Consider the following 27180-nt stretch of genomic DNA (forward strand, 5'->3'; position numbering starts at 1 on the left):
AGAACTGAAAGTCAGAAGGGCTGGGACTTCAGTGGAATCTGGCCACTTGATGAGCTGCTTTACATCTTAACAACTGAGAGCAGCCATTCCAAAATTTAGCTGCAGATGAATAAATCCAGTGCCTAGGATCAGGACAGCATCCCATTCTTTCATCCTCTCATTTCTTTCCTTTTAAAAAAAAAACTAGCCGGGCGGTGGTGGTGCACGCCTTTAATCCCAGCACTAGGGAGGCAGAGCCAGGCGGATCTCTGCGAGTTCGAGGCCAGCCTGGGCTACCAAGTGAGTCCCAGGAAAGGCGCAAAGCTACTCAGAGAAACCCTGTCTCGAAAAAACAAAAACAAAAACAAAAAAAACAAAAACAAAAACAAAAAAAAAAACAACTAATTTGCAAGACCCCCAGCACACACAAATTTACTCAATGCTGAACTTCACTGTCTTAGTCTAGGCACATGAGTACTTTGGAAAAAAACAAAACAAAACTCCCCACCAGTCTTATAAGTCAAACAGTTGAATAATAGCTGAAGTTTCATTGTTACCTCTCTGCAATATGCTAATGAAGTCAATATTTTTACTTCAATGTGTTAGAAATTCCATTCCTTTTCCATGTGTGACAATTTTTCACATTAGCAATGAGTATGCACAGTTTCTCTTCTCAAGCACACAAAATTAATAGCAAATTAATTATATGCAAAATCCATGGGCTGTTTCCGTATTCTTGTCAATGTGATCCCCTATCCTGTCCTGACAAGATATCTTTTGCTTTTGCAGTAGTATTCTAAAGTTTTCTGTCAGATAAAACCAGGATATCTGAAAAAAAAGAGGTATTTAGAAGAACCATCAGACCAAATATAATATTACTTTCTTATAGTCAGAATGAATGGAAGAATTTCAAAAATATATGAACTTACAGTTCTTTATCTTGAACATATAGACCTACTAGGAAGACAAAGTATGGTAAACTTTTTTAATTTAAAATTTGATATGATGCATCCAATATGTTCCTTAACCATGTTGTTCCTAAATTGCTGTGAAAAAACAAATAGCCAAGTTGATAGTTTAAAAATCAGAAAAGCTTGTATTCACTCATGGTTTCCGAGGTTTCAGTTTACAGGTTGTCAGCCAGGTAGCTTTATCCTGTGGTGTTGTAATGCTTCATAGTGGAGGAGGCTATTCTCAGGGGAGCTAGAAAAAGAGAAAGGGGAAACAATGGGTTGCAGTGTGGATTTAGATATGAAGTGCCTCTCTTGAATGATCATGTTCTAAATGCCCGGTCCTCAATGGAAGCAATGTTCCTAGGTGCTGCTGTCAGACAGTGAATGAATCACAAGAGCTCGGCCATCATGAGTCACCAGTAAGCTAATCTAATCACGGACTTAAAATACAAGTTGACTATTGGGAACTGTGGAAAGTGTAACTTAGAGGAAGTATATTATATGGCTGTGCATTAAAGGATTGTATTTTTACCCTGGTTACTTCTTTTTTACTGCTTTCTTACATATTTAATGTAAGCAACTCTGCTACTTAGTGCCCTCTCTACCAGATGTTCTTCCCCAACACAGAGCCACAGTGATGAGGCCAAATACCAAATACCTATGGAATAAAATCTCTGAAACTACTAGCCAGAATAAATCCCTACTTATTTTTTCTTTTTCTTTCTTTCTTTCTTTCTTTCTTTCTTTCTTTCTTTCTTTCTTTCTTTCTCTCTTTCTTCCTTTCTCTCTTTCTTTCTTCCTCTCTCTCTCTCTTTCTCTCATGCTCTCTATCTTTCCTTTTTTTTTTAGTTACTTCAACACAACAACAAAAGTCTAAGTAACACAGATCTAATACCCCTTTTTAAGGCATATTTCTACCCACCCATCCTCTAAAGGGTCCAGGGATTCCTCTCAGATCTAGAAACAATCTTTAACAAGGGAGCCTTTGTAGAACAGCTTCAAGTTATAGCAATTATTTTAGGCAATTGCATACTGTACAAAGAAAAGTTCTATTGATTTTTTTTTAGAGAAGGTATTTATATATGAATATTTGAGTAGAATATTTGCTGAGTTAGAGTCTGGTTTGCAAAATATATTTGAGTTGTCCATTTTGTCAGTTTGCTGTAAACCTTCTGTCATGCCTCTTAAATTCTATCTCTTAGCCTTTCGAGATTTTCCCAAAGCTTCTCTCTTGGCAGAGGGCACTTTCCTCTACCCCATTCTCTGATTGTAGCCCCTGGCCTTGGGAAGTTTCTACCAATAGTCTACTTTTCTCAGAAGAGTTGAAGTTCCTGAACTCTGATATGTTAACCAAATATTACGGGTTTCTAGGGATCATGATATCTAAGTCTCTATTTTTTATGCCATGCCACTGGGTTAATGATACTTGGCTTCAGGTAATTCCCACAAGAGCCCAATTTTCAAACAAGTAATATGTGAAATATATGTCAAAAAAAAAAAAAAAAACCGCCAGGCAGTGGTGGCACAAGCCTTTAATCCCAGCACTCGGGAGGCAGAGCCAGGCAGATCTCTGTGATTTCGAGGCCAGCCTGGTCTCCAAAGCGAGTTCCAGGAAAGGCGCAAAGCTACACAGAGAAACCCTGTCTTGAAAAACCAAACCAAACCAAAACAAAACAAAAAACCCAAACAAACAACTGAGCAGTTATTACATCGGTATTAGGAACTTTTTTTTTTTTTTTTTTGTGGCCTGTGTTTGGTTTTAGCACAATACATTAAAACTGTAAAATACATAAGAGCTTGTTCAGCAGATAGACTTTGGTTTGAATCATTTTTTCCATGGATTGCATGTATGAGATATTGAGCAACTGCTTAGATCTCAAACCATCAGTTTTTGAACTATGTAAATCAAAGAATAGGGCTTTTTGTGAAAATTAGATGAGATAAAAGAGAAAAGAATTTAGAATATTGGATGCACGACACTTTCAATTAATATCCTTGAGGAAATGGTTATATAATAAAACGAATAGGTTACTCCTTTGACTGGTAACTTGACTGTGTAAATTTTCTAAGGAGTCTCCATGGAAGTATATTGAAAATGTCAAATAGCTGTGCAAACAGGGAGGATGCATCTCAATATTCAGAGACTATTTGGACTATCAAACATCCCAAAGTTAATCCAGTATCCCTTCTCTTATGTTACCAAACAGGAAAGGATATAGGGTACATTCAACATTCTTAGCCACTTGAAGTGAAAACACTTTCCTCGATTTTATCACAGTATTGATAGCAAATCATTCCTTTATTCTCTGTTTTGGGGAAAAGGATTCACAAATTTAGTGACTTAAATTTATTATCTTATATTTTCTCAATCCAATTCTCATTGGAACATGGTAAAGTTGTTTTCTATAATCTCTAGAGGGAGTTGTTTCTCTTGCACTTGGCCAGTGGACCTTAGTCATCAAGGTTGCCTTGATGTGATCACTCTTTCACAGGCCTGCCTTTATCACTTATTTGCATATCAAGGAGAAGCTGTTTAGACAGTAATTGTGACTTCTATGTTATAAATCTATTTCATATTTTAAACTCCTGTTACTAACTGTCTGGTTACACAAGTTCTTTGAGTAATAAAGACCTTTGAGACTCTCTTCCTAGGTGCTTTCATCTTATCTCATCATTATTTTATATTGTAGATTAATACATTGAACTTAGTTTTTTGTAATTGTTTGAGGAGATAAATAGGCATTTTTATTTTTATCTTAATTGTCTCTATTTCTATCTCTCTTTACATCTGTCTATCTTTCTACATATTCACATATTTAGGTATATATCCCATTTCATATAAACACATACACATGAGATTCTCAAGAAAAGAGACATTAGTTTGTTGAAAGCTAAATATTTATCAAAGATCTTTATGTAAGTATCACTTATAATTAACACTTAAATTTAAAATTAAAATGACTATTTACTTTTGTATAATTTGAGAAATAGTGGTAGTTTTTGTTTGTTTATTTGTTTGTTTGTTTGTTTTTGTTTTTCAAGACAGGGCTTCTCTGTGTAGCTTTGTGCCTTTCCTGGAACTCACTCTGTAACCCAGGCTGGCCTTGAACTCACAGAGATCCGCCTGTCTCTGCCTCCTGAGTGCTGGGATTAATGGCGTGTGATACCACCATCCAATGAGGAATAATGTTTTGAAACAGCATAAATCTTTTAGTGGAAAAAAAATGTGGGACTTTTACAGCTTACTCGTTCATTATTTCTTTCATGTGTTCATTTACTTATAAATTCAAAATGTTCAGGTTGAGTTAGAAAATAAATGTAAGTTGAGAGTAGTATTCTATTAGATATCCCTTTACCTACCTTTAACTTCTCCTATGGATTTATCAATAAAATCATTCATCTACCTACATTTTTCCTTTGAATAATGTTATCAACCTGTCCATCTATTCATCTAACTAGCCCTCTATTAACTCATCCATGTTTTTATCCATTCATGTTAATGTGTTTTCAGTAATAGTGGTGCTTTTACTATTTCTCTGTACTCTTATCCACTCAAGCAAGATGACCAATATGAGCTAGGGTTAAGCTGAGCTCAGCCAACTCATGAAGTTACATTCTTAGGCTAGTATAATTACCCAGAAGGTAAAAACACTTGCCACATAATCCTGAGTTTGATGTCTAGAACCCATGGCCCATCGTGGAGAGGGAAGGCTGACTCCTGAAAAATTGTTCCCTCAGTTCTACATGTACATGTATGTCCCCTTCCATCTCTTACTCAAACTCACAAATAAGTGAATACAAGTTTTGTAAGTTACGTTTTAAATTTTACTGTGATTAAGATTCTCTGTGTTGAATTTTCAGATTTAATTTTTTCTAAATGGTTTTTTTTGGGGGGTGGGAATTAATGTACAGGTTAATCAGAAAATATCCTTGTGTTGCCTAAAGATACATTAAATCTCTGTATTTTTATTTGAATTTCTTTGATCTTGGAAGATATTCTGGCTTTATTACATTATATACATTGTCCACTTAAATCATTCTAGAAACTTTAAAGGGTATTACTATTAAAACATTTTGAAAATAAGGAAACTGACTATTGCAAAGGTTAAGTAAATTCCCTACTATTTTATAGTTTGTTTCTATCTAGTTCTATTATTTATTATATGCTCATTCTAGAACTCATACACTGGACTGTCACTCCCAATATCTGGTTATGTTAGATAAACCTATTGGCTTTTAATTTTATAAGAACTGATTCTTGATCCAGGCTGTTATTAGCATGTAGGTAAAACCATGTATCAAAATATCCTCCACCAGCTCTGGTCATAGTAGTACACAGCCTTGGCGACAAGACGTTTAGATGCGACCATAAAAATAGCTAAGTAGAGACTAGTTTTAAGAGGCACAAATAAAGAGTGATAATTTCCATTCCCATTTCTCTTAAGAGTCTCTGAAATGCAACATATTTTACATCTACAGATGGAACACAAGTTTATTTATGTTGTCAACATTTAGTAAAATAAATAACTGCTTAAAAATGACAAGAAATGAGTTTCTGTTAGTTTACTTTTTATGATTTTTTGATTAAATACTGCAATTTGACTATCCATCTACTATCCAAAAGAAAAGAGAACCACGGAGAACCTAGAATTTGAGCATTCCTGGGGTAATTTTAAATGCACTTTCAATAAAATAAGCAATTTTAATTATTTACTATTACTACAGAATAGATTATTCCACTTACCTTTCTCTGTATTCCGTTAAAGTGAATACTTTTGCACTGACTTAGCTTGCATATATGTCTTAATCTGCAAAAACATTGGGTCACTGCATTAACTCAAATATTCTCTAAACTGTGTCGATATGCGTTTGCATCCATGCATTGCCATTTGTTCTATTTTTTCCAAAGGAAGATATTAAGGAAGAAGAAAGAAGGGAGAGAAGGAAGGACAGACAGAAGAAAGGGGAAGGAGGGAAGGAAGGAGATAAGAAAAAGGGAGGGAGGAAGGAAAGGAAGGAGAGAGACACACAAAGAGAAGCCTGTGAATCTTATTGGAGTTTAGCAAAAAGCAGTAAGTTTGCAATAGACATGACACATCATGTTTGTAGATCTGAAGAGCTGTGATCCAGAAGCAAAATGGTAGCAGATTTCCCTCAAGAATGTCAGTTTTAGTAGTTCATCCTTGTCAGTATCACTCCTTTGTACTTACTAGCGTGGCACATTGCTTTTAGTTCTGTGCGTATTTCTTTTCACACTTTTACAGGATGATTAATCTGCAGATTGTGTTGTATATCTCTATCTATCTGTCGATCTGTTTGTCTGTCTGTTTGTCTATCTATCTTCTTTTTGTCTATTTCTAAACCATGATGATCTCTCCATTGTTTACGTTTTTTTTATTGTTGTTGTTTAAAATATCTTGGTGCAGGTGTTCAAATCTGTCCTTTATGCATACAAGACACATGCTCTACCCATTGTACTTTACCTCCAGCACCACTGTCAAGTTCTCATTTATCTACTCCAAACTGACCAATTATGCTGTCCTGAAGTTCTTTACAGAAGTTTCTAAAATATGTAGGATTTTAAATGGACCTCATTGGGTTTGTCTGGTCAATTGATTAATTGATTCAACTTAAGAAAAATCAATCTAGTAGCAACAAGTGAGCCTTCACATTTTGCTGTGGGATGGTCTGTATGTCAAGTGTGTTGCTGATTGGTCAATAAATAAATCACTGATTGGCTAGTGGCCAGGCAGGAAGTGTAGGCGGGACAAGGAGGAGAATAAAACTGGGAAGTGGAAGGCTGAGTCAGAGACACTGCCAGCTGCCATGATGACAAACAGCATGTGAAGATGCCGGTAAGCCACAAGCCACGTGGCAAGGTATAGATTTATAGAAATGGATTAATTTAACCTGTAAGAAAAGTTAGCAAGAAGCCTGCCACGGCCATACAGTTTGTAACCAATGTAAGTCTCTGTGTTTACTTGGTCGGCTCTGAGCGGCTGTGGGACTGGCAGGTGAGAGAGATTTGTCCTGACTGTGGGCCAGGCAGGAAAACTACCTGCAACATTTTATATTTATATCATTGAAATTATATTATTAAAATATATATATATTATTTATATCAATGACAAGTTGTAGGAAATTATGATTTCCCCTATGCAGATAAATTATGTTTGTGCTCATCAGCTCTCAGTATGCACCAGATACAATGCATACTATTTGTTATAATGTGACTAACACAGATGACCTGCTTTTATGAAACTTACTCTTTAAGAATAGCAAAAGCAGTAACTTCCTTTTTCTGACTGCATTCTCAGCTGCACACAGTACAAAATATCACTTCACTTGGACTTACTTCTAATTTTCCATTTCTCTGGGCACCAGTCCCCATGGCTAGATCAAACTTTATTCACATTGGAAGATGAAACAGAATATGAAGGGTATGTGCCTGAGTCATTGCAGTGCTACATATTATCTAATGTAAATAACTGAGAAACCTGTGTGTGTTGCCTTGTTTTCCTGAAGCGAATATAATTTACACTTCAGTATAGATACAGTGCTTCATGTGCTTGCTTTTTTTTTTTCAAAGCAGTTTATCACAACAACGAAGGACACAGGATGCATATTGTGGTCTTTTTCATTGAGTTATGAGACATTTCTTCTTTATCCTTTCTGTTCTTAAGGCAAATTCAAGGACAAATTGGTTTATCTGAGAATTCCTTAGGGATTTTTTTTTTTATTTCTGTGAGCTTATATCTCCTCATACTATGTCATGGGAGGAATAATTACCTGTCCCCAAGTTGTTGTTTGCTAAAATCTTAGCATGTTTTTATGGCCATTGTTTTGTTGTGTAATTTAATCCTACAATTTTTTAACAATTGGTTGACTAAATGAAAAGTAATTTGCATTATTTATATTTACTTAGTATTAGAACAACAAATGAGTGTATTTCCCTCAATATACTGCCCAGTATGACATCTTCTCTGCTTTGCTGTACCTGTCACCGTCACAGGGTGCTCTACTTAACTCTGAATCATCATGCATGTTTTATTTGCTTATCAGACCCAAGCATCAAGTGATTGTCCAGTTCTTTTGTATTATAATTACTGGGATTCATTAGAATGATGAAATTTATGCTGGCCCAGCAACCTTTGGAAGATGGTCTGTTGAGCACCTAGATCAGAAGTTAGAATAAAAAAAAAAAGACAAACTTGATAATAACTCTTGGGCTTTCAGGAAAACAGTCTAGAAACATGAAAACAACTCATTTGCTCCTCTTATTCTTTTTCCTAACCCACACAGTCACTCTCACAGCAGTCTATGTATGTATCTGTTCTAGACTGAAGTTTTACATTGTTATCATCTCAAATATTCAGGCCAAACACATATTGCGTCAAATTGGCTGGTACTATCTTAATGTGGAATGATTGTGATTAACGGATCATAATTTATTCACAGATGAATTGATAGTTCATAGACCAGTTTCTACCCAGCGGGCACTATGCTAGATCCTGAGAAGATAGTCAATCACGTAGTGTGATTCAAGAGTGCTGAGCTTGTTAACGTTTTGTTAGATAACATTCATGTAAAACTAGGATCCATGAACAGCAGTGATGTCTGCTGCCAGTAAACCCCTGTGAAATCTTAGATTCTAATTAGATGCTGATTTTCTCCCTATAACTTTTATATTTCCTGAAGGGAAAATGATAAATCAGAGACACATTTCCATGATGCCCATTTGGATTGTACAGAATTTCAAAATAAGTTGTGATGTCGAGCATACCTGATTTTCAGTTAAGGATGTGATTTTAACTATGTACTCAATCTCAGCCTTCATCTCATTTGAGAAGAAGATGTAGTGAAAATGTCCTAGAATAATTCTGTCTGATAACTGTAACACAATTTTGTCCTAAATTAATACTAACAGAAAATAATTTACCCTAGGTTCTATGTATTGAATTAACTTATGGTCATAGAGAAGCCTATGAGAGAAGAAAGGAGATTTTCTTTTCTCACAATAAAATCATAAGAAGAATCTATGTTTTTACTCCAATTCTGAGAATGGTAACAGCCAAGTATGACATAATCAGCAGTTGTTATTTTTAATTTATCCATTACACAGTACTCTCTAGTAATCCACTTACTCTTTTATTAACTTATCTGTCTTAGTTCCTATGTTGGCATCAAAATTTGAAAACATATTTGGGGGTGCCCCAAAGCTCATGTTTTCCACAGATAACATTTAAGTACCTGGATTTAACTTTTCTAAATTCTTTTGCTTCCTTCTTTAAACCACTGTTTTAAAATAAAATGGGAGCTGTTCTTTTTTTTTCTTCCTTTACAGTCACTGAACTCCACAAATATTTATTGAGCTTCCAACAACATGACAAACACATTACTAGGTAAAGGGAATGCCAAGGAGAAGGAAATGCAAATGCATCTTCCCACGATTCTTACAGCATAAACTTGTCTTTTAATTGGGAGGTGTCATGCAAATATGTGGAAGACGATGAGAGTGCAATGATGCCAGTTCTCATGATTCAGCTCCATCATGAGCAGCCCTGTCATGATTCTGAAATTGAAGATTTAATGTAAAAGACTGTGATCACCTCTGCATATTGGACAATTTGTACACCTCCAAAAAACGGAGGAGTGTTCTCAGGTTTGCTGCAACAGCAGGTGTTACTGGCAAAGTGCTTACCATACAGAAAATCCTTGATATATATATATACATTTACAGTCTCTTTAAAATGCCCCGTCTCAGTGCTGTTGCTCATAGCATATATATATATATATATATATATATATATATATATATATATGCTCTTTTTGCATTATTATGACACAGTATTTGACATAAACCACTTAAGGGAGGCCAGCATTGTTTAGACTCATACTCTCAAAGGGTTCAGCTCATGATTGGTTGGTCCCATGCTTGGTCAGCAACTCATGATGATGGATGTGTGGCAGCCTGTGAGCCAGTCAAGTCCTCCATGCTCTGCACTCTGCATTTGAAAATTATATCAGGTCCTCTTCCTTCAAATAGATCCCTCTATTGAAGTTTCCAGAGCCTTCCCAAATGTTGTCACCATATGGAAACCAATCATTCATTGTACTAGCCCATGGGGAAAACATTTATTCAAACAATAGCAACATAACTATAAAAACAACAATAGTAATTATTATACTTCCCCTCAGGTTTATGTTCTGGTTTATCTACCACAAACTGAGACCCTGAGAGCAGAGACAGTGTTCATCACCTGTTTCTAAGATAATACATGAAATAGTTTAGGTTGCATTCTGCATGCTTATTAATACAAAAGATAATGTAGTCTTGTGCCATACTAAGCCCAAGGGGTCATATCCATCTAGGCTGATTTTCATGTGGGCCTTATTATGCTCCAGTTAGCAAAAGTAGCCCCTGAGAAAGGCAATGTTCACATGTCCAGATTACGCACAATTGTGAAAGTTTAGTACACTTGGGATGTCTTTAGCATCACAAACTCATTTCATTGGGATGAAATGATGGATAGAATCATTGCTTTAAGTGTTTAGGATCCAACAAACACGTGAGAAAGAATATAAAAAGTAGTAGCTTGTAACTGCACCTTGCCACTACCCTGAGGGCCAGACTCAGCATTCCATGTGCCTTGTCTCTTTTTATCAATTGCTTTTTGTTGAATACCCACAAACTTTTTTGTTATAATGTCAAATTGCTTACCTAGTGTTTTTGCATGTTTTTGTGTGTATGAATGTGTATGCATGTGATATATATATATATATATATATATATAGAGAGAGAGAGAGAGAGAGAGAGAGAGAGAGAGAGCTAAGAGAGAGAGATGCAAAGGCCTCATTTTAATATCAGAATATAATATATATGATGCTATATCATAACACAACACAAGCTTTAAAATTTCAAATATTTTTAAAAGTCCACAGTCTCTTTAAAATGCCCCGTCTTAGTGCTGTTGCTCATAGAATTTCTTTTTTCTCTCTGTGACTGGATTCCTTGAGTTCGGCCTGGTGTTTGGCTGTGGATCTCTGCATCTGCTTCCATCAGTTACTGGATGAAGGCTCTGTAATGACAGTTAGGGTATTCACTGATATGATTACTGGAGTAAGCCAGTTCAGGCACCCTTTCCACTATTGCTAGCAATGTAAGCTGGGGTCATTCTTGGGGGTTCCTGGGAACTTCCCTAGCACCTGGTTTCTCCCTATCCCCATGATGTTTCCCTCTATCCAGGTGCATGAGCAGACTTTTTGGAGTTCACTACCTATGATGAGACACCTTGCACAGCCTTGAAGCAGGGGTAGGGGATTGGACCTGCCACTACTAAATGTACCTCCCCATGGGAGGTCTTATCTTCTTGTAGGAAGGAATGGGGGATTGGAAGGAGGGGGAGGCTGGAGGGGCAGGAGGAGGGAAGAGGGGAATCTTTGATTTGTATGTAAAATGAATAAAAAAATCTAAAAAAAAGTCCAGTCTCTTTTAAAAGTGAGCTCCTATAAAACAAATACAAAAAAATTTTACATATTTTTTTATTCCAAAGGGGAAGACCTGGAGTACAAAAACAATCACACTTGAAAAAAACTAAGATGTAGCAGTGTAAGCCTAAATTCTATAGCTCAATGTATAACATGTAGGACTCAATTACTGTATTGTCTTCTAACTCTAAATGTCTAAGATAGTCCCACTACTCCACATTTTCCATCATCAGCCACACATAGTTGTCTCACATGTTTAGTCCAGCTCCAGCTCATACCTGATACTATCCATAACAGATATCCCAAAATCGTGAGGTCTCCATTTGCAAATGAAGCATATCTTCACCATTGCCTTTTCATGGGCTCTCCATGGGGATTCCAACCCTACCACACAATGTTAGGTTTCATAAGCTCTCCATGACCCCCTTGATGTTGCATGTTCCAAATGAGGACCATGTGGGGACTCTTATACATTATCATGTTCAGCTTCCAGCTAGAGACACAACCTGCTCTTCTTGAACTAGTTTTCTAAGGAAATGTTTTCTTAGTTTCCCAATGAAGCAGAGAAGTTTTCACCCGTAGAGTGCTAATCTCTTGTTAATCACAGCTGATTTTTCAGCTGCAGATTGTTTAGCATTCCAATGTCCAGTGAAGCACAGGTTTGAGCTCTGTGGAACCTTTCTCCTGTGAATCAATGATTAGTCTTTAGCTTAATCTGATCAGGACATACATGATGAAAGTCCAGGACTCCACGTCCCTATTTCCCTCAGCACTCATACCTCCCAAGCTCCCGCTAGGACAACTCAATAAGATCTGGACAATTTTCCAGCACAAAGTATTCCACAATCCCCTGGAAACAATACAGTCAAGATCATCACAGTAACATCCACTTCTCTGGTACCAGTTTCTGTTCTTATTTAATTTTTGTTGCTGTGACTGGCACCATGACCAAAAACAACTTAGGAGAGGAAAGTTCTTATTTAGCTTAAACTTTCAGTTACAAGTTACAATCCAGTATGGAGGGATGTCAGGGCTGGAACTCAACATGGTCTTGGAGCAGGAACTTTGCATGCATGCTACTTGCTGGTTTGTTAACAAGCCGTTCTGATAAAGTCAATCCCTTAATTGGGAGTTCCTACTCAGGTTTCTCTAGGTTGTGTGAAGTTGACAGGAAAAGGCCACTAGAACAGAATGCATGTAATGTTAAGTTTCTCCAGTCATTCCTAGAATACTTTAAGTAAAAGTCACTTTATTTTTTTTTTACACGTATAAACATTTTAGTGTGTGTGTGTGTGTGTGTGTGTGTGTGTGTGTGTGTGTGTGTGTGTACATCTTTGTGTCCTATTGGGCACAAGTATAAGTGAGAAGACAATTACCAGAAGGTTCTATCTATCATTGTGCTGGTTCCGGGATTTGAATTCAAATTCTCCAGCTTGATGGCAAGTGTCTTTGCCTGCTTGAACCATTTCAACGGCGCAAGTTGTTTACATTTGGTTGCAAATTGACTTATACCTGGAATAACAGTTGTACAGAGTTGAAGAACTTATGGAATGAAAATGGTTTCAGCTATTTTATACTCAATATGGATGCTTTTATATTTAAATAGTTTTTAGATTGATACATTATCTCAGGTTCTAAAATGAATTAGGCTGGTTGATTGTTATATCCCTAGAATAAATGAAGCCCAAAAATATGTTAATCTCCACAGAAAAGATTATTAAAAAGACCTAAATTTTACCACTGCGTTTATTCTTAAGGAAAAAAATTTCCTCTGCTTTTTGCTTCATTTTTCTTATTTTTAGATACAAGTGATCATGAAACCTAGTGTCATAATACAATTTATTAAAAAGATGCTATTGGTATTTAGGAAGAAACTATGGCTGAAATAATTTCTAGCAAAAATAACAATACGGCCAATTTGTATGGTTTATTTGTTAATTTAAAAAACTATGGATCAGAGTGAGATATATGAGTATCCCCTTGTCCTCAGAATGGCTGCTTTATGAACAGAAGCCTCTATGAATGATATATTATTCAAATGTTCTTTTTTTAATAAAAATGCTAATGGAAATGTTAAAATGCACATAAATTAAAATGCTCATAAATTAGGATTAATATCACATTAATGAATTATAATCCTACATTCATTAAGATAAAGTGGCGTTTCAATATTTGTTCTTGTTCATAAATTTAATACAATAAATGAAAGGGATACACTTTGAGATTCAATAAATATTTGATGTAATCTTATGCCTCAACTTTTAAAAATATTCAAAGTTAAAGCAGGAGATCTCAATGTATTTAGGCTCTTTGTTGCTATTTTATGTCTTTTTCATAATCTTTTCTTTTCATTTATTGAAGCGCTAAATACAATTCAAATTGGAGAGGAAAGCGATAGAGCCTGTTCTGATTAAAAGGAATCCCAGGAACACACAATGCCTTTTGAATTTGTAGGAGTTTCTTTCGACAACACACCTACTTGTTTAAGGAAAAAATACTTTATATCTCTAGGTGCAAAAAATTAGGACTCTGTTGGCAGTTAAATAAGAGAGTTAAACAGAAATATGTGCATCTAAGCATTATTTCACAATGTTAATTGCATAATTTCTTTTACAAATGCAAGATTCTAAAATAACGTGCACTTATTTAGATTTGTATTATGTGTGTGACTGTTTGTCTATGTGTACATACATGAACAACTTACATGCACGGTGCCCATGGAGGTTAAAAGGGGACATCAGATTCCCTGGACCTGGAGTTATAGATGGTTGTGATCCACCATGGGAATCCTAGGAATTGAACCTTGTTCCTCTCCAAGATAGTCCTTAACTGCTGAGCCATCTCAACAGTTCCCAAATAATCAACTTAATATTTTTTTAAATTAATTTATTTTTTAAAGCAGGAGTCTACATAGTGTCATGGGGGAAGCAACATATTGGAGTATTCCTAACTCCCTCTTGTGAACAAATTAAAAAAGTCTTCTCAACATGGGATTCTGCTTTACTCAGCACCTACCTATGTCTGTAAGGCCAAGACCTTACTTCATATTTAAACACTATAAGTTTTGTTCAATCAACAGTCATAGATGTGATATGTGATAGATTTGAATTCTTCTTGAAAAGCTGTCATTTTTCATGAAGTTATATTCTTTTGCTTGAAAATGTGCTCCTGTGTTCTATCATTAATAATCATTTCTATTATGTGGAATGATTTCCTGGATTAGAAAAATTGTTGAGAAGTAAAGAAAGAAACGAAAGTCTTTACTATATAATTTGAGTCGTTAGATTTTTTTGTTATTGCTGTTTTGCATAACTATAGCATCAATCTGTCTAAACTCTTGGGCCACTCCATCTGATCTTATCAAATATGAACCCTGCAGAGGTTATGAGCCATGTTGGCCCTCCAGTTTTAGGATCTCATACTAAATATCAACTCATTTAAACAAAATTTAAGGAGATGTTTGTATTAAAACTGACTTATGGTTCCTGCCTCATTGTACTTCATAAAAGGCAATAATAGCCGGGCGGTGGTGGCGCACGCCTTTAATCCCAGCACTCGGGAGGCAGAGCCAGGCGGATCTCTGTGAGTTCGAGGCCAGCCTGGACTACCGAGTGAGTTCCAGGAAAGGCGCAAAGCTACACAGAGAAACCCTGTCTCGAAAAACCAAAAAAAAATAAAAATAAAAAAAAATAAATAAATAAAAGGCAATAATAATAACATTCTGTGTGTGAGTGTTTATGTGTATCAATTAGTCAAAAAAGTATAGATGAAATGTGTTTTCTATTCTTTCTCATCCTTTTGAAACCATGTGAATTTATATTAAACACATTTGAACACTTTGTAAAAGCTGAACTGGTGAAGCTCATTACATTTTAACATAACATGCTGTGAATAAAACTATATATTATTTGTACAACTTTACTTAGCAGAGACTTAGGGGGTAGTGTAAAAGAATCAATTTGACAAGCAAGAGTCAGTTAAATCAATCAGAATATAATTTAACCATCTCCATAACTAACTACTGCTATTTTTCATTTTAGTTGCACACAGACTTGGATCCTGGAAGCAAAAAAATCAAGTATATCCTATCAGGTGATGGAGCTGGGACAATCTTTCAAATAAATGATATAACTGGAGATATCCATGCTATAAAAAGACTTGACCGAGAGGAAAAGGCTGAGTATACACTAACAGCTCAGGCAGTGGACTGGGAGACAAACAAACCTCTTGAGCCTCCTTCTGAATTTATTATTAAAGTTCAAGACATCAACGACAATGCACCAGAGTTTCTCAATGGACCGTATCATGCTACTGTGCCAGAGATGTCCATTTTGGGTATGTATGCTTCCAATTTCACAGACCTGTTAAGAGTCATTTTTTCAAATAGCTCTCGGCATCAGGGATGGTATGTTGCTGAATAAAAGACATTTATTTCCTACTTATCACTCATTTGCATTTCCAAATCCCCTTTCTTGGCCTACGTTCCACAGCTCAATAACTTTAGTCCCTTAGTGATAGAAAGTGACAGAGGAGTGGTTTTATTAAAATACTGCTCCTTATGCAGCAGTATTTCAATAGGCTAAATTTGTATTCCTGTCATAGGCAAGTATTGTTACTGAGATGGATTTATCAAGATTTGTTCCAACATGACAGGATAATCCTATTGATATTTGTTTCATGTTTAATTATTTGTTTGTGTATATTCACATGCAGATGTAGCACACAGAGACATAGAAAACAATTTAGGACTAGAGTTATGCAGATACTGGCCTGAGCAAGTGAGCAGAGTCCACAGTGGATTATACAGTCACTCTTACCAATGAGTTTTTCTTTTTATGGCTCATTTACCTTAACCTTATGGTGTGTACAAATTATTGCTACTACCATTCACTTACTCCTTTCTCTGAATCATTGATGCATTTATTACCTAAACAGCAAAGCAAAATGCTTTTCAGAATATGATTTTAACTCCTCTCTCCTGTAGATCTTTTAAACTATTTTTCAACCCAAGCTTTGATATAGAAGCCGCCAAATCTCAGACTATTTATGATAAAAGGAGAGTTTTCAGATCTCTTTCTTGCCTGACAGGTCAGGAGGAAAGATGCTAAATTCAAAGCATAGTATCACAAAAGTCGTTTCTGCACATGCGATATACAGCCTAGTTTGTTTCCAATTGCATTTAATGATGAAGATAACCAGCAAAGACAGATAGACTAGACACAAGTAAAAGTAACAAAACTGATTTTTTAAAAATATCAGAAAAAAAACCCACCAAAGATTAAGTGATTACAGAAATCTGAATTCATTATTTAAAGAGTCCCCCAATCTGACATTAAAGTTTCTGCCAGAGATTCGGATCAAAAACCCTGTTTCTAGGTTCTGTATCTCAGGAACGTGGCACAGATACAAACACCAGGAAGAAAGTTATAGATGGAAAACATCAACACAAAGATGGTAGACTTCAAGGATGAATTTATTGCTAATTATCAGGTACACATATCACCTTGTCCCTTATATTGCCAGTATGATCTTGACATGGTAGTTGCTTTTAGTTGCTCAGTCTTGGGTGTCAGCTGCCCGGTCAACATTTGGTCACGTACCCATTTTTAGTCACTTATTCCTATGGTTTGTTCATTGGGGTTATTGTTCCTTCCTCATACCTGTTTCTATTCTGTTTTTTTTCCTCTCTCCTTCTCCTTTACCTGTTTGTCCTTCTCCTATTCTTCGTCATCCCCCTCCTCCTCTTTTTCCTTCCCCCTCTTCTCTTCTTACTCTTTCTTTCTTCTTGTTTCAACCCCTCTAACTTCTTTCTTTTCTATTTACCTTTAATTTGTCAGCCTAGGTCTTCAGCCACTTGCTCTGTGTGGATAGCTTTAAAATCCCAACAACTGCTTCATCTGTCTGCTTAATTAAACCCATAGCCTACATGCTCACATGCTTCCTGTGTGTTTTCACATAGAGTCCCGAAGACCACCAAACACAATATTAAAAACCAAAATTATGACTTTTCTTTATATGTTTCTGATCCAGACTTCTACAATTTCTGTGTCCCAATACACACTGAAACTCCACATAAAACTTGAAAGATATGGGTCAATTTTTTTCTTATCAGGGGTTATACTTTTAAAGAAAACTGACCCTTTCTCTCCCAGCAGCCAATAACTGTCAATATCTCCTCATTTAGTGGTAGAGCTTCATGCCTATCTTCCCTTTTCATGCTGGAATGGATTGAGGTTAGCCTTCCACAGGCATTCTGTATGGTATCACACCACTGTGAGTTCATCTGTGCAGGTACCCTGGTCTGCCCAGAAGTCACCATTTCTTTGTAGTCATCTATCACCTCTGACTTTTAAAACCTTTCTGCTCCCTCTTCTGTAATGATCCTGGAGCTTCTGTAGGAGGCATGTGGTATATATATATATTCCATTTAGGACTGGGAATTCTGCAGTGCAGTCTTAATTGCTCACTTCATTCTTAGATCGAATCCTCCTAGATCAGACCCAGTGTCTGCAAATGGCTTATCTCTGTAGCCTGCATATGTTAACTTGATTAAGCATTATCTGCATTTACAAAGGAAATAATCTTCCATATAGTCCATAGCTCGCTTGCTCTCTCTCTCTCTCTCTCTCTCTCTCTCTCTCTCTCTCTCTCTCTCTCTCTCTCTCTGTGTGTGTGTGTGTGTGTGTGTGTGTTTTCCTTCACTGAATAAAAATACCCATGCTCCTTAGCCAGGGAGGTTTTGATGGCTTTATTTTCATTTGATCTCCTGTTCCATGCCAGCCTATAATAAAACTTGGGTAGAAACACCTATTTCAGCAGCAAATCAGAACTGATTTTAGCTCTTCATCTCTTACCCATATATTTCTCCTGCCAGGAACCCATTTTATCTACTTCTTATGAGAGGAATCCTATTTTTATTTATTTTTTCTGCTCATCAAAACTGAATGGTTTGCTCTATAGATGACCAAAATGACACATTTTCTTGGGGGAAACTTTTATGAATTCCTGGCCATAATGTACCTCTCCTCCATCAGCACCACCATAAAAATGAAGCACACAAACAAGCAGAAACATCCCCATCTCTGCACATCGTTTAAATTCTGAAGTACAAGCAGGAAGTGAGAAATGTTAGGTGATTTTTCTTTTCCTTTTACAACTTGTTTGATCTACTCCTTTAGGTCAAGAAACTTACCTCATTTGTCTTTTTATCTAGATTTTAGTAAGACAGTTCCTAAAAACAGAATTATCAGCACCTTTCAGAACACAGAGTGTGCTTAATTAGTGATATACAGTGAACAGGGCAACTGTGACAGTCCCATGCTACTGTTTCCTTTTCTTAAGGCCAACACTGTATCTGTTGGCTATAAATGTATCAGAGAATGCCCTTTCTGTGCATGTGTGTCACATGCCTGATAAACATGCTAGAGAATAGAAGTCCAGATATGTATACAAATTTCAAAGTTATTGTAGAGATGAAAAGTTATAAAAGGTGTTATTTGCTACAGAATGGCATGTGTATGTGTACCTCTCTCTCTCTCTCTCTCTCTCTCTCTCTCTCTCTCTCTCTCTCTCTCTCTCTCTGTTATCTTGTTTTCTTCTAAAGGGATAGACTTAAGTAATCGTTATATACACATACATGTATACTTTCCCTCAAATATACATACTGTACATATGCACATGAATGTTTAAATCCTTAATATGTAACAAATCTCCCCGAATTCACAGAGACTTTGTTGAAATTACCAGTGCAGATTTGTATCACTCTTTATTCAGGGGTTGATTGTGAAATTTTAAAAGGTGAAATTACGGCCTAGTTTTATTGCTGTTAAGGATTCCCATGCTTAAATACAAGGTAAAGGAATGCTTTAAGAGTTTGTATGTACCATTATTTGGTGCTTTGGTGTTGGTGAAATTGTTTTTATTAATGCATTCCCCACATTACATTTGTACATTCTTATATGTATTGATTTTAAGCAATGGGTATCTGGTTTTTGTTGGACGCTAATTTCTTTGGCTAAAGGAAGCAGAGGCAGCTATGCTGTTTTTTACTCAAGTGTGAATTATTCCTTTCATTGCTCATGAAGGTGACTCCTGGGATGAAGGTCATCTACTGTTTCCATTCTCTACCTATCACCACTGTTCTCTCTCATAGTGTCTCTTCCCTTGCTTCCTTCTTCTTTCATTTTCTTCCTTTGGTACTGCAAAAATGCCAGCACTTCACCTGCGCGTCCTGAGTAATGCCAGCGAGAACTGAGGGATTTCATTGAGCAGGAAGTGAAAAAAAAATAAAGTTCTAATTGAGAAATTTACTGATATTAAACTGAAATGAATGTGATGATGTTCCAAAATTGCCTGCAAGTTGGCAAGCATACACATACATACATACACACACACACATACTATGTATCTATATCTATATCTATTTGGATATAGATAGATATAGATATAGATATAGATATACACACACATACCCAAATGAAAGCCACATTAATTTAGAAATATCTTACTTGGAAGCTGGAGACCTGGTTCTTTTATATTCTACAGAGAATTTCAGAACTTGATGATAATTTGCTTCTAAAGCAAAGCTGTGTTGTGTGTGTCTTACTTTAACAGTGGAAACTGAAGTTACTTTTTAAGTTAAGTTTTGCCTGTATTTATTACTTCAACTAGTCAGTATATATCCTAATGATGTTGTATAATTGAGGTAGGGATGTTTTAACTCTGAATGTAAGTCTAAATCTGGATTGAGGTACATACAGCAAACTTCCTATTTGCTTTATGAATTGATTCTGGAGTTATTAAGTTCCAAATCTGATTTCCATTGTGAGAGTGACAAAGCTCCCATTTTAGGTCCACTTCATCTGCCTTGTACACACAGTAAATCCTAGCAGGAGGGTGCTTGGAGAATGTCAACCATCAAAGTGCTAACTGTGTACCACTTTGATATCCAGTACTGATAGCCAATAAAAACTAGTTTCTTTATCACCAATCTATGATTTACTGTTAGCAATATCATTCAATAAATTGATGAAAGCATGGTGAACACCACGATCAATGCAAACTTGTTCAACAACAATTAGTCTATGAATTTACATGTTCGAATGAAGATTATTTTTGTTTAAAATGGCATGTTAGTCAAAAGGTGCTAAAGGGACATGACAGCAGGTAGAATTTGAGCTGTGGGTCGTTGTTTCATTGCTGTTGATGCAGCTACAGATTACATAACACTAGAGGTCATTTCAGTTTCATTGCAGCCTAGGACTGCTCTAAGAGTGAATAATGTGCATTGAAAAGTTACCCCAGCTTAGCGTGTGTGTTAAATCCTTTTAATATCTGCAATAGTACTGTGATTTTAGTACAGAGATAAGTTTTCCTAGTATGTGTTGGTTTTAATCAGAAAACAGGAAAAAAGTTGCTAATATAAAGCCAGATATTAAATTAAGGTGCTTAGATTTAAGTTTAAACATCTGTTGCTACCTCCCATGGGTTTAACCATCATGCTCTACTGATCTCTGATAATATCTCTAGAGAATTTTATTTGTATGAGAGCAATGATTATGTTGCATATTTATCTAGTTAATGTTCTTCTAAGGTGAGGGAGCTTTTGAGGTCAGCATACTTTGCAAATTAAATTGAAGATGTGACAAGAAAGTTGCAAAGAAAAAAAGTTTGAGTGAGATATTATACAGTTACCAATGTATAAAAATGTAAGACTAATACATCACAGAGGAATTCAAGCAGCAATAAACATTCACTAAGATCCCTGTGGTGAGAGAAAGGAGCCCAAGTGCTGCTAATGCATTAGACATAAAGACAAAAGAAAATGGCTTGAGTGGACTCTGGTTTTGCTGATGGTGAGAGCAGAGTGATAATGTACTTTCCACCCCCAAAAAATAATTGAAACCTCATGAAATGTTTACAAAATAAGTTGGTAAATATGTTTTTTAAAAAGTCAAATCCACTAATTTCCAGTGTCTTCCCACATAAGAAATAATGGAAATCTGTACATGATATGAAACTGAACAGTGGCATAGTTTAAAGAAAAAGTTAAAACCTCGAAGTTATTCAGATGTTTTCTACCTGAAAAAAATCTTTTTTTCATTCATTTTTTTCTTCTTTAACATTAACATTATGAGTCTTTGTAAAAGTGCCCTTTTATGCTAAAGACTTCTTTTTTTAAGGGAGGCCAATGTAAAACACATACACTTCTTAGTGATTATTATTATCTTTAATTTTAAATAGATTAAATCTTAAGAGAAAGGAGTAGGTATCATCCAAACATCTTTCCCGAACTATCAGAGAGCAAAGTGTTAATGCTTCGTCTCCCCCTCTGCTCAGTAAGTGCTTATTATAAGAATGTCATTATATACCACAGCACCACCACCATCAAGTTCAGAGACTGAATATGAACATTCTTTTGCTGTTAGAGCAGGAGTATCAGAGTACTTCAACTGTCCAAATTATGCCCATTTGTGGTAAAGAGGAACCTCTCTGGGACCAAGCATGTATGAGAGATCATCACTCTCATAGTTCAGTTTTCTGCAGTCTTCTCTTCCCTGCCATCATCTGTATACTTGACAACTACAGAAAAAAAAAATCATAACGGTTCTGAAAGTTTGTCAGTTACTTCCTCGGCTGAATTCAGAATGTGCCTTTTGACAATGCTTTCCAAGACAAAGCAATACCGACTCATGTGAGGTGCTCTAGTTATTCCATTATTGGTGACAATAACTTTGATCACTCTACTGAGGAAGTATATGCATGTATTTACCATATAAATCTATTTTTTTTGTCTTTGCGCTTGATAAAATGAGCCTTCATAAATATCTTATTTCTCATCAGAGAGTGAAGACCAAATTTTAACATCAATAAGTTTCATGACTAAATTAATTATTAGCATGTTGAAATGCAATCATGGATTTTCTCAGTTCTCTCATTCTATGACATTTCTTAGGTAGAATATTTTCCTCTTTCAATTTCTTTGTTTGTAAATTTACTTACATTGGTTTGGAGGTTTAGATTTACTTTTATGTAGTATGTCATTACAGCTATTTAAAGTATTTATGATGATGCTCAGATTATCTTCAACAAGAACATGGTATGATAAGAAGCTGATCCCCATTATTCTTTGGGCAAAGTTTTTACCTTCAGGGTCAACAAAGTATTTGAAGCTCAGTTTGCATGTTTAATTCAGTCATAGAATTAGATATTTATACAAAGAAATCCAATACCATTTAAAGGGAATTAGCCTGATGTGTCAAAATCTAGATAGTAGTTTTATTATTTGTTGTTAGGGAGTCAGTATTCCCAAAACTTCATGAACAAGGAGAATTTGAAGAATTTATTGAGGATATGTATATGCTTAAACACACACACACACACACACACACACACACACACACACACACACACACTACTCATCTATACATGGTTGAATTGTGTCCCTAAAAATCTTCTATGTACTTACCTACTCAGAACTTTAGAGAGTGAATTTATTTGGAAAGAAGATAATTGTGCATATGATTAGATTAGTTCATATTATAAATGGTTGCATATAAATACAACTATCTGTATAGTTACATAAAACAATGCAAAAATACAGTTACTCAAAACCATATATAGCCAAAGGCAAAAACATGAGTTGTGCTATCAGAAGCCAAGAACTACCTAAAAAGGGTATGGTGGGTGCTCCCATAGTGATCTTATGGACACTATGATTTCAGATTCAGGAACTATATAAAAGTAAAATTCTGGGTTATTTATTTATTTATCTATCTATCTATCTATCTATCTATCTATCTATCTATCTATTTATTTATTTATTTATTTATTTATGGTGTAAAAGTGTATTTAGAATTAGCCAGCTGGACTCAGTTTAGATGATCCCAATATTGTTGGCAACATCCAGAGCATCATAGTCAGGAGCCAACCCAACATACGCCTTCTTCTCTCCATCTGCCCTTATGAGGGTGTTGACTTTGGCCACATCAATGTCATAGAGTTTCTTTACAGCCTGTTTGATCTGGTGCTTGTTGGCCTTGACACCCACAATGAACACAAGTGTGTTGTTGTCTTCTATCTTCCTCATGGCTGACTCAGTGGTCAAGGGAATTTGCTGATGGCATAGTGGTCAAGCTTGTTTCTCCTGGGAGCGCTCTTTCAGGATATTTGGGCTGCCTCCAGGGCCGCAGAGTCTTGGGCCGCCGGAACATGGGTGATGTCCGGATCTTCTTCTTTTTGTGGCTATGGATACCTTTTAGCACTGCCTTCTTGACTTTCAAGGCTGTGGTAGTATTGTGTTCCCCAAAATACTGTGTATCCTAATAAACTTATCTGGGGTCAGAGAACAGAAAAGCCACAATATTAAACATAGAGGTTAGGCAGTGGTAGCACACACCTTTAATCCTAGCATTCCAGAGGCAGAAATCCATGTGTTCAAGGATACAGGCAAGCATGGTGACTCACTCCTTTAATCCCAGAAAGCCAGCCTTTAATCCCAGGGAGTGATGGCAAAAACAGAAAGATATATAAGGCATGGAGACCAGAAACTAGAAGCTTTTAGCTGGTTAAGCTTCAGGCTTTCGAGAAGCAGTTCAGCTGAGAGCCATTCTGGATGAGGACTCAGTCTGAGGAAACAAGACCAGCTGAGGATCCGGCAAGGTGAGGTAGCTTTGGCTTGTTCTGTCTCTCTGATCTTCCAGTATTCACCCCAATAACTGGCCTCAGGTTTGACCTTATTAATAAGAACTGTTAAGATTCATGCTATACAAGGCCTTTGCTTTGAGTTCGGCTTTGGGAGGGGCAGGAGCTTCCTTCTCCGCTTTCGGCACCATCTTGGCAAAAAGGCAATTCTGTTGTTTTAAGCAAGCTAATTTAGGGTAGTTTGTCATGGGAGCTCTTGGTATCTAGTACAAACTGTGTCCATTGGACACCATATAAGGTTCTGTCTTTCATGTCAACTCAAAAGGAACCCAAGAGTGGTTCTTTTTCTCATTTTCAATATCCTCAACCATAAGAAACCCAAGTCCTTTAAAAATCGTCTATGTATTTTTAATCAAATAATTCACTAATCCTTAGATAATTTATTTCTAGTTTTCTGTTTTAACCACTCTATTTTTGCATACTATTGTGCATCTCCTCTTGAAGACTGCCTCTACCTCCCTGTCTTTGAAGGCTATAACATTTACTCCTGTGTTGACAGCCAAGTCTAATAACTTCTACATTGAATTATTCAGTCAGAAGACAGGAATGGAGACAATGTAACAGTATCTATATTTATTTTAGTCTTGCTATATAATAGATAGATAGTAATATTTTAAAATCTGTATTAAAAGTAGCCTTACTAGAAGACAATCTCACAACAAACAGCCTGATCCTCTGCTGGCTCTTTGATCTCAAAATAAATAAATAAATAAATAAATAAATAAATAAATAAATAAATAAATAAATAAATAAATAAGAAAAAAAGAGAGAAGTTGGAAAGGTGGCTCAGTGTTTAAGAGCACCGGCTGCTCTTCCAGAGGACCCAGGTTTAATTACCAGCACTCATATGGCAAATCACAATTGTCTATAATTCTAGTTGCAGGGAATCTGACACCTTCACACAGACAAACATACAGGCAAAATAATAATGCATATAAATAAATTAATTAGTAAAAAACAAAGGAAGAGTATAGCCAGAAGTTTGTCAAGTCCCACCTGGCCCCATGGTCCTGTAGCAGTTTATATAATAATCACTCAGAGGCTTCCTATTAATCACAAATTGTATGGCCCAGGCTTCTTGCTTCTTGCTACCTGGCTTGTATAACTTAACTCAATTCATTACTATTAATCTATGTATCATCATGTGTTCCATGGCTTTACCTGTGTCCCATTACATGTTGCTCCTTGAATGACTTGTTGATGTCTCCCCTTATTCTCCATTCTCCTTTCACTATCTCTCTAGGATTTTCCAGCCTAACTCTATCCTGCCCTGCCATAGGCTAATGCAGCTTTATTAATTGCCAATGTGAGTAACACATATTCAAAGCATACAGAAAGACATACCACAGCCAAGACATCTCACAGCAAGAGACAGAGAGAGAAAGAAAAAAAGACACTTCTCACAAAAAGAAGAGAATACAAAAATAGGTTTAATGTAAAAAGTTTAACGTATTTGAGAAATCCTGAAATTAATTGAGCTTGTATTGTTATTCTGGCCTTTAAAATATTAACATAATTTTATATTTTACTATTTTATGCTCTTATAGTGATTCAGACATTCATATGATCATAGAATTCATTGTTTTCAAAAATAGTCTGTATCAGAACAGTAACTTCAGTCAATAAAAGCCTTAAAATATCTAAAGGGAATATATTTTGTTTCTGTGCAAGGCCACATGTTATATTAGCATGCAGCTAAACAGAGAAATTTGCCATTTCTAAGAAGTGAATTTAAAATTATGATGACTGCATCTTACATGAATTAGGATGGTATTCTGTCATTGCCTAGTACATATTATAGCCTCAAAGAGAGAATATGTACAAGGTAATAATAGAAGAGATTTTCACACTTTTTTATAATTAAAGAAAGATTAAATGTCACATATGCTTCAAACATCAAAGGATGCTGTGTCTTGACAAACTGTCTTAAGTTTGACACACTCCTTTTATAATCCTTAGTTTGTAACCTGCTTTTTGCGCTCTCTTTCTCTCTCTGGGTAATATTTAAAAAGAATTTGGAAGCATTGTTTTTTTTTTCAAGAAATATGCAAAGTGAGAAAGGGGAAAACATATCCTTGATGGATATGATTATATTTTTTGCCAGCTTTGATTCAGAGAGATGAACGAAATTGAAATTCTTCAGGAAAACATGAGTAGAAAATCATGAGGATTGGAATAAACAATTTCAAAAGATATCCAGCTGTCGTACCTGATGTGAATGCCAATAACAGCTGAAGTTTCAAAACCTTAGGACAGGGTGAACAGTCCATCATCTCTATTTTGCACAAAGAAGCTAAATCTTCATTAAGGATGTAGAGATGGTATAATACATGTACATACATGCACATGCATGTGTCTGAGCGCGCATGCTCACACACACACACACACACACACACACACATACACACACACACACACACATAGAGAGAGAGAGAGAGTTCAACTGCAAGCAGAATTTGCAACATCCACAAGTATATCAGCAAACCTATATATATATATATATATATATATATATATATATATATATATATATACACATATAAAACATAACTTAAATATATTCTATCTGAAGTAAATTTCTAAGGGATTTTTTTTTCTTTTTTAAGAGCCGTCCCACAGTGGTTCAAGGTTTAGAACTTATTATAGCATGTAAGATGTAGATGACATTTCACTATAACTGTAGGTATCTAAAACATACTAACAAGGTTTTCAAGAGCCATTAGGCTATTTCTACATGGCCAATGAAACCAAGCTTGGTGAAAAATGATGAGACACTAAACATGGTTTATATATGTAAATGTCATAGTATGGATATCTTAAGTCATCATTCTTTGTTTCAACAGTCTTTCTGAACTGCCTGAATTATATTACAAGTTTAAAAAAACTGGAGAGGACAAGCATACAATTCATTCTTAATGTTATCTCTAGAATGTTTCTTACTAATTTTTAACTTACATTGGTTAACTCCTACCACTAATCTTTTCAGTTTTTAAATTCCATGGTTCAAACCTCAGCCCATAATGCATAATAAAACACAGACTATGGATTTAAGTGACTT

At 35.8% G+C, this 27180-nt stretch overlaps 1 protein-coding gene across 5 annotated transcripts in view; it reads left to right on the forward strand.

Annotated features, from left to right (window-relative positions):
• Positions 1–27180, forward strand: part of Cdh8 (cadherin 8) — a 378431-nt gene that overhangs the window by 115704 nt on the left and 235547 nt on the right. For all 5 annotated transcript variants that reach the window (XM_052728105.1, XM_052728106.1, XM_052728108.1 and 2 more), the window contains exon 3: positions 15461–15755. In XM_052728105.1, the coding sequence (XP_052584065.1) occupies positions 15461–15755 (295 nt within the window). The remainder of the gene's footprint in view (positions 1–15460; positions 15756–27180) is intronic.

Source organism: Peromyscus californicus, unplaced genomic scaffold (genome assembly GCF_007827085.1).
Source record: "Peromyscus californicus insignis strain IS unplaced genomic scaffold, ASM782708v3 Scaffold_8__1_contigs__length_139910024, whole genome shotgun sequence".
Lineage (NCBI taxonomy): Eukaryota > Metazoa > Chordata > Mammalia > Rodentia > Cricetidae > Peromyscus > Peromyscus californicus.